General features: G+C 33.2%; 1 protein-coding gene across 1 annotated transcript; it reads right to left on the bottom strand.

Moving 5' to 3' along the window:
* Window positions 1-3835: 3835 nt before the first annotated feature.
* Window positions 3836-6739, bottom strand: LOC145014233 (CDT1-like protein a, chloroplastic). The gene is made up of 8 exons (XM_078972610.1): window positions 6539-6739; window positions 5739-5982; window positions 5531-5650; window positions 5223-5448; window positions 4657-5148; window positions 4293-4428; window positions 4120-4210; window positions 3836-4005 (listed from the first exon to the last, which is right to left on the bottom strand). The coding sequence occupies exons 2-8, from the start codon at window positions 5942-5944 to the stop codon at window positions 3954-3956; spliced, it is 1323 nt and encodes a 440-aa protein (XP_078828736.1). The 5' UTR covers window positions 5945-5982; window positions 6539-6739; the 3' UTR covers window positions 3836-3953.
* Between the last annotated feature and the right edge of the window lie 1569 nt (window positions 6740-8308).

Raw genomic sequence — 8308 nt, 5'->3', positions numbered from 1 at the left:
TAAAAAAATCCGAAAGTTTTATTTATTATGTTAGGTTTTATATTTTTTTTATTAATATTTCCAATAACACGAAAAATTAAACATTGAATGAGATCGATAAGATTACGATCATGCTCTTAATGAGTTGATTTTGGTCTAACGTTCCATCTTTAATTTTCGGGTTCTCGGGAAACTTTGAGTTCTCAATGGATCTCACCCATATATATATATATATATATATATATATATATATATATATATATATATATATATATATATATATATATATATAAATTTGAAATATAATTTTATATAATATGTAAAATAACTAATAAAGGTAAAAACTGAAATATTTAATAAAAAATTAGATAATAGTTGATGGGATAAATTTATAACATATAACATATAAAAAGTTAGAATATTTAACCCACAGCTCAAAATATTATATCAAAACTCTGCCCATTAAAACCAATATATTTGAAATATTTCAAACGAACATATTTTACCAATATATTTGAAATATTTTTTCTCAAACGAACATATTTCATGTTTCTACTAAATGTTTTAAAACAATAACCTACTTTTTTTAACATTTCTATTCAGGTATTTTATTGTTTACACTCAGGTATTTCATTTTTGGCAAAAATGGTCCTTCCGTACACTGGGCGTACATTTGGGTACGCTTAGCGTACGCGTGTGTGAGCATCGAGTGGCTGAGGCTCGTACATTGGGCGTACGAGCAGGTACGTGTGGCGTACGTGACAGATGGTTAAAACCCTAATTTCTTGACTTGCACCCTATTTAAACAACCGTATACATTTAGACCAAACCCTAATCAACCTCCATAGCCTAGTTTCATCCTTAAGCCCTATTTTTGCAAGAACTTGTGAGTTTTGAGCTTAAAGGTGTGTTTGGTGACTTTTTTAAAGGGTGTTCAAGAATAGGAAGGCGGTGACCAAGCTTTGGATGTTATTGAGCTTCTAGATCTTGCATCTAGTTCATCTTGCGGAGCTTTTGGAGGTAAAAAGTCAAAACCTTGCCATCTCTTTTGCTAGTTTGAGTTAGGGTTTTGTTATGAAGTCCATTTTTGTTTTTAGACACTCTTTTGTGAGTTGAGCAATTGCAGAGACTATGATTGTTAGATCTAAGCTCCTCGAGCATATTTGATGCATAAAGTTGCCATCTTGAAGGTTGTATTGAGACCATTCATAAGTTTAAGGTCTCAATAGTGGTCTTAATGGGAGAAATGAATTATTGGGGACTCATGTGGCATGCAAGGGCATAAAGTCGCCAACTTTATGCCCTAAGACATCTTAATAGACTCAAATCTAAAGTTAAACGTTGAAATCTTAAGCATTAAGCACTTGATAGACTTTTGTGCATGGGTTGGTTGTACGCTGGGAGTAAGGTTGTGTACACAACACGTACGACCAAAGGATCGAGTAGGCTAAGTGTAATGATGTGGTACATTGGGCCTACATACCACAGAAGAGTAGGGCTTTGTTGGGCTTGCAAGCTTATTGGGCCCTATTCAGCCTTGGGCCTGATCCCATTCAGAGTTATTGGACTTTTGTTCTAGTTTGGGGAATTGATGCCATGATTGGCCTTTATTGGTTCATGTGGCCCATTGTAGTTTGGACTTTTGATCTTAGGCCCATTAATGTAGGTTAGACATTTGGGCTTAATGGTGGGCCTTAGATTGAGATATAGGGTCTTTGTCTAAGTTGCGACTCAATTCTAATTAGGGTGATTTGTATTTTTGTTTAGTGTGAGGTTTTGGGCTAGTAGTCGAGAAGCTTTTGTGTTCAGCAGACTGAGGTGAGCCTTCTCATTATACCAATGGGTCGAAAGCACCAACGTTGGCCCACTACTTGATGTGAAATCTCTATAATTGATTATGCAATGGTTTGTTATTTGGTGTGTATTGATTTAGGTGAAGACCATGGGGGAGCCCATGGCACCTAGTAAGACCATAAGGGGGAGCCTATGGCACTATGGTATAAGAGCATGGAGGTAGCCCATGGAATCCCGATTGAAGACCATAGAGGGAGTCCATGGCAGTTTTATGTGTAAATGTGCATGACATTATATGATTATGTGATTGTATATTTTGGAAAACTCACTAAACATGTGCTTACAGTTTTGTTGGGTGTGTCGGGTACTTCTGGTTCTAAGGGCAAAGGTCCGGCTTGATGGCGCAACGTGCACTCTCCAATATTTCTGTATTAGTTGTTTTGGATACTCTAATATTTTGAATAATATGGTTATGTAATGGAATTGTGGCAAACTAATATGAATGAGATTTCTAATTATTAAATGAAAAATTTTATCTGAATTTTTGGGTTGTTACACTTTTATAAAGTAAAATAAAATAAACTCTCAAAGCAGTGGCGAGGCTATGTAGATGAAATGTATGTCACTTGACCCACCTATATATATATATATATATATATATATATATATATATATATATATATACATAAAAATTTTGAACTACCTTAAATATTTTAAATGAAATACCTTAATGCTTTTGGCAAATGAAATACATATATAAATCAAGTTTTTTGAAACCTATCTTTTAGTTTTTTCCTTTTTTATTGGTTTTATTTAAATAGTGAACTATATGGTTTTACGTTCTAGACTCGTCATTGGGTAGCACATGATTCTAGAATATTATCAGAAACATTAGCAGATCCATATGCACCATTCTCGTTTCCACCATCAGATATGTCTATGGTTTGTTAAATATTTATATCTTAATTGTTGTTTGATAGTTGCTGATTGAGTCAAATTTGATTTAGTCAATGTTTAACTGAGTCAGACACAACCCTGAATCTAACCGAGTAAGAGGCATGTTAGAGGAGTCAGGATCGAGTGAGAGGTTTATAAAGGTGATATCAAACACCCCCTTAGTTTAAAATTTTAATTAATTGTTTATATCTTTACAAAGAAATATTATCTATCTTTCTGATGACACGTATCACACATTCGAGAATTTATGGTTCTGTATCCTAATATGAGGATGACATCATTGAGCGTGTTTATGGTGTCTTGAAAGCACGACTCACTATATTGAAAAGGATGACATCATTTTCGTTGGTCACACAGAAGAACATTATCATTGCATGTTTTGCACTACATAATTTTATAAGAAAAGAGGGTTGGGCGATGAGTTCTTTACTCAATACAATCAACTCAATGAATCGTTTCGAAATAGCCATATGTGTGTTGATGATGACGAAGGCGAAGTTGAAAGGCATGATACCACAACAGACCACCAGGAACATATTGACCAATTACGAGATACAATTGTTGAGCAGTTAATGCATAGTATAATATAGATGATTTAAAAAAAATGCTAATGCGGTTATATTGATTATATTTTAGTATTGTAAAACTAAAACTATTTAAATTTCAATGCTAAAAAACCCTTTTAAGCTTTCTTTTTTAAAACTTATTTAAATTTTAATTTATTTTAACTACATTAAAAAACAATCTTCTTGTAGACTACAACAACTAAATGGCTACCAAACACTAGCTCTTTTTTTGTCTCTTATAAAAAGGCATTAAGATGCTACCAAACAAGGCCTTAGTCATACTAAAGTGTTAAGTGTTCACAACCTTTTCTTTTCAATTCCTATATTAAAAAAAATATGATTTATATTATTATAATAATTTATATACTCAATTTACTATACTAGTTATGTAAGAAAGAGCAAACATACTTTCTTTTAAACTAACATTTGTTTTATATGAAGTTATTTAATAAATTATGACCTAAATTGCCTCAATTTCATGTAGTCAACTTGAAAATCAATCATTAGCACAAAAGATTAAGACTTTCAAGCACACAAGCTGAGTAACTTTAAGTAAAATAAAAAAAAATCCATCAATAACAAGTCTCAATACATCCAGACACTAAAAACTACCAAATTTCCTCATCATTGTCTCACCACAAGTTCTTAATTTTGTGGTTACATAATAAGCTTTTCAGTAACAGTCTTCAAATCCAACCCTTTGTTGATACTGTATAAAACACAACAATCATATTAGTTTCTTCATTAAGTCATTAATTCCACATTAAAATGAGACTTTCCCACAACTATTAATTTAAATCACTGAATATAAAAGATTACTCACTTGTACAAAATATCCCCACTAGGAGTCACCTTCTTACTAATCCAATCTGGTACTTTCTTTACAACATCATCTATCTGATCTTCAATCTCTCCTGTTCATAAAAAACAAAAAATTTACAATTATGATTCTGAAAAATGAACAAAATTATGCAGGATTTTTACTGTTGTACATACCGTTTTCTATGATGTCAAAGTTATTGATCAAGATTTTGTGAACAAGTTCACTTTTAGTAACTGAAGATGAGTTTGCAGACATGAATATGTTGTAAATGGTCTCAACAAGTTCAGACAAGCAACTTTTTTCCTCAACCTGTAAGTGAAAAAATATGTTCATAATATCATAAACTTGCATAAATTGAAGATAAAGTGGCTGAATGGGTAAATGAAGTAATGAACAAATGGTGTGTGTGTCTATATGAAGTGTTGTATCTTGTATATGACCATTTTACCCTTACATAATAATCAGATTTATCATAAGCAAAAGTAGGTAACCCTAACTCCAAAAAGTCAAAAACTGATATTAATCTTGGAATCATACCTTTCCAGAAGGAAAACTAACAGAGTTGCTTTTTTCATCCACAACTACACCTTCAATGTCAGGATTTGAGAAATCCAGGGACCTTTTTGTAAATAAACTACTTGACATGACTTTCTGGCAAACCTTGTTATCTTCAGTAGCCACTGATCTCTTTGGAGTTGGTAAATCAGGAGTTAAAAGAGATACCCCATTATGTAACAATGGAGGCTTCATTGGTGTGCTTCCATTAACAGCTCCAAGTATTTTCTCATCTTTAACTGTATCCAAACATGAACTAAAACCAGTTTCTTTTTCACTTGTGGTATCTTCATTGTCTGTTTTTGTAAAGTGTCTACTGAAAGAAGGTTCCAAATGAGAAGGATTAAGTAGCTCAGATTCTTCAACATTTGGAAGTTTTTCTTTTTCCACTGATAAATCCACATTTAAAGACTTTGATCTGATATCTTTTTGGTTAAATGGTTCTGGAAGTTCAGCTTCGGGTACATCACAACCCTATACATTTAGTCAACTTGGTCAAAGTTATTTCAAAATGTTGACTTTAGAACCGAATGATGTAAAAAGATTACCTCTGAATGTGTATTGACAAACTTTAAGAGCCTAGAGGAAAACGTATGGCATAGAGCAATGTAAGGTGAATGTTCAATATGACCTTCTACAATATCAAAAAGCAATGTGACTTTAATGTCTGGCTCCATAGTCAAAGTCTTGTTATTGTGTAAAAGTATCTTATCAGTCTGAATAGCTTCAGGGAGAACAAACTTCATCTTTGCAAGATGAGTATACGAGAATTTCCTGGAAAATAAAAATGAATATATATTATATATAGACTAATATATGGTAGAAAATAAAAACTGAAAGAAAAAAAAAACAGTACCTTCCTGTGAGTTTTTCGACTTGATGACATATATTACTGAAAGTAGGTGACTTTTTTTGCAGATTGAGGAGCCTCAGTGAAGTAGTCATACGATTAAAAAGGTCTGAAAGGATTTGGTATCTGGTATGAAACAAAGGCTTAGCAGTTATAGTTTATACTGAACTTGGTAAAATGGTTAAAAGCATAATTTGGGTATTGAAAGACTCACTTATCTGGGAGTTTAGCAGGTTCTTTTTTGGACCTAATGTTCAGATTCTCATTTGTCTTCTCTGGTGTTGGAGACATGAAGCTTGCATCAAGATGTTTGATTGATTGGATATGGAGTTTCTTGATTGGAGTTGAAGACTCTGAGCATGATTTATCAGCCATGGGTAACATGGCAATTTGTTCAACGTTTTTTGATTGTTGATCCATTGATTGTGAGGAAAGCAAAAGTAGACAAAGATAGGAATCTGGAAATATATGCAACTACTTAGAATGGAAAATAGAATAAAACCCTAGTGCCTTGCATTTTCCGAATTTAGTATGAATTCTTCTAAGATCCGAGCACTAAGACTTCACTTATGTGGTGATTCATATGTATTTGTGGATCGTTCTTGACAATGTTTGCATAAAGAGATTTATTTTCAAGCAAAGAGTAACTTAGATTATAAAAGAACAAGTCCCCTCCCAACTAAAACAAGTAAAGATTTTAAGTTCTTTTGAAGGATACAAAAATTGCGAAATGTTAGTGTTCTTTTTGCAATAAATTCGTATCAGTTTTGCATTACAGTAATTCTAGGTTTTGACAACAAATTGCAACTTTCTTTTTCAGAACGCAAAGAGTAGAACTTTATACGAAAACGGACTAAAAACAATGAAGATCTGGTACTAAACGTAGAATCCAAATCGTACTTTTAATGCTTTATGTGAAATTATCAGTCTAACCCATATAAATCTGAGAAAAAACCCAAATGAAACGATAAACTAACAAGAATTCATCATTCGAACCAATGGTGAAACGAGTACCGGTGTTATATTGAAATTGGGTTTGCGAACTTTGTGGCGACGGAAGCAGAGTTGCTTTGGGTGGCGCTGCGTGAAGTAGTGAAGAAGAGCGGAGCTACAAATTTGGGAATGGAGAAGAAATAGGGAAAACGGAGGGAAAGTGGATGGGCGGGATGAAATCAAAATCGGGATTTATGGAAAATGCAGATACACAAAATCAACGAATACGTGCCACAAGGGGAAATGACTTGAGAGAGGGTAAGTTAATTTTTGAAACGAAAGTCCTTTTTTTTTTTTTTTTTTTTTTTGTAAATTAAGCTCTTATATTCGATTTTTTGTAATTGTGCAATCCTTTTAACCTGGTATACCCAGTATACCGATCATATAAAATTTTGATTTTATTTTCTTAAAATGAATTGAATAGGTGTCATCATACGTGGATAAAACAACAATTAGAGCTCATTTAATCACTCATTCCTCCATTCACCTGTGCGATAATCCCTCAAAGTTCTTGATTCACAATTACAATCAACAATGGCAGAAGATGCAGATACGATCGTTGATGTACACTATCAAGGGCTGTTTACACCTACCCCATTGATTTATTTTGATGGAGTAAAAGCCTTGGTACCTTAGACGGTTGTGAAGAAGATGAACTTCAATGATTTCATCCCCTTTCTTGAAAAGCTTACTAACGGAAGATGTATAGATGTGTATTACTGTCCACATGAAGTGAGGTTTTCGGAGGGATTACAGAGTGACTGCGATTTTAACAAGTTTCTTGAAGATATGAATGAAAAGAAGAGATTAGATGTGTATGTGGATCATCATCATGAACCTTTGTTTGATTAGATTCAGGAGGAAGAAGTTGACCTTGAAGATGAAGATTTGGTTTCTATTGATGATGTCGACTCCATTTTAGAAGATGGTCTGAAAGCTCAACATGTAAAGGACAATGACGTTATATCTCTCAAAAGAAATTTCAATGATCCATTCGTTAACAAACTTTGTCCAATACAGAATGATGACTTGGTTGAAGAAGATCATAATGCAATATGACTTATCTACCCAAGACATGATCATACTCAAGAATGGAATCAGATGAAGCCTCGAGTAGGTATGAAATACTCTGCTACTGCTGAACTTAAATACTCTCTTAGTTGCTATGCAGTAGCAAATGGTTATGATTTGTGGTATGAAAAGAATGACAAGACTAGGTTGCTAGTTAGGTGTTGTAAAGGAAAGAATCCCACATGCCCTTTTAGATTGTATGCTTCCTAGATGAAAGAGAAACACACTTGTCATATTAAGTCTCTTATAATAGAGCACAAGTGTTTTAGGGCATTCAAACTTGGTTCAATTGTAACATATAAGTGGATAGGAAAACAATTTGTGAATGATGTTTTGGAGAGTCCTAAACTAAGTTTGAGGAAAATGAAAGCACTGGTATCTAAGAGATACAACATTAATGTGAGTGTTGGGCAGTGTAGGAATGCAAAAAAGTTAGCATTGTCTGAAGTTGAGGGAAGTTTGAAAGAACATTATGCCAAAAAAGTTAGCATTTTCAATTAACTTTAACTGTTTTGGTCATCTAATTAACTAATCATTTTATTGTTTGAATCAGGGATTATTTGAAGCTGTGAAAAAAGACTTCCTGATGTGGAGCATAGATTATGTGCTAGACACATTCTAGCTAATTTCCACAAAAAATTTAAAGGAGAACAATACTTTAAACCATTTTGGAGGGCTGTGAATGCAACAACTGTACCTAAGTTTGAAGCAGCAATGAAT

This window comes from Lactuca saligna, chromosome 9, assembly GCF_052625555.1.
Source record: "Lactuca saligna cultivar CGN05327 chromosome 9, ASM5262555v1, whole genome shotgun sequence".
Classification (NCBI taxonomy): domain Eukaryota; kingdom Viridiplantae; phylum Streptophyta; class Magnoliopsida; order Asterales; family Asteraceae; genus Lactuca; species Lactuca saligna.
Note: the sequence above shows the minus strand (reverse complement) of the source record. Positions and strands in the feature narration are given on the sequence as shown.

Coding starts and splice junctions, on each gene's coding strand:
- LOC145014233 (XM_078972610.1), bottom strand. CDS start 5,944: ATGGATCAACAATCAAAAAACGTTGAACAAATTGCCATGTTACCCATG. Junction 5,149..5,222: donor TTGTCAATACACATTCAGAG/GTAATCTTTTTA, acceptor CTAAATGTATAG/GGTTGTGATGTACCCGAAGC. Junction 4,006..4,119: donor AGTGGGGATATTTTGTACAA/GTGAGTAATCTT, acceptor TGTTTTATACAG/TATCAACAAAGGGTTGGATT.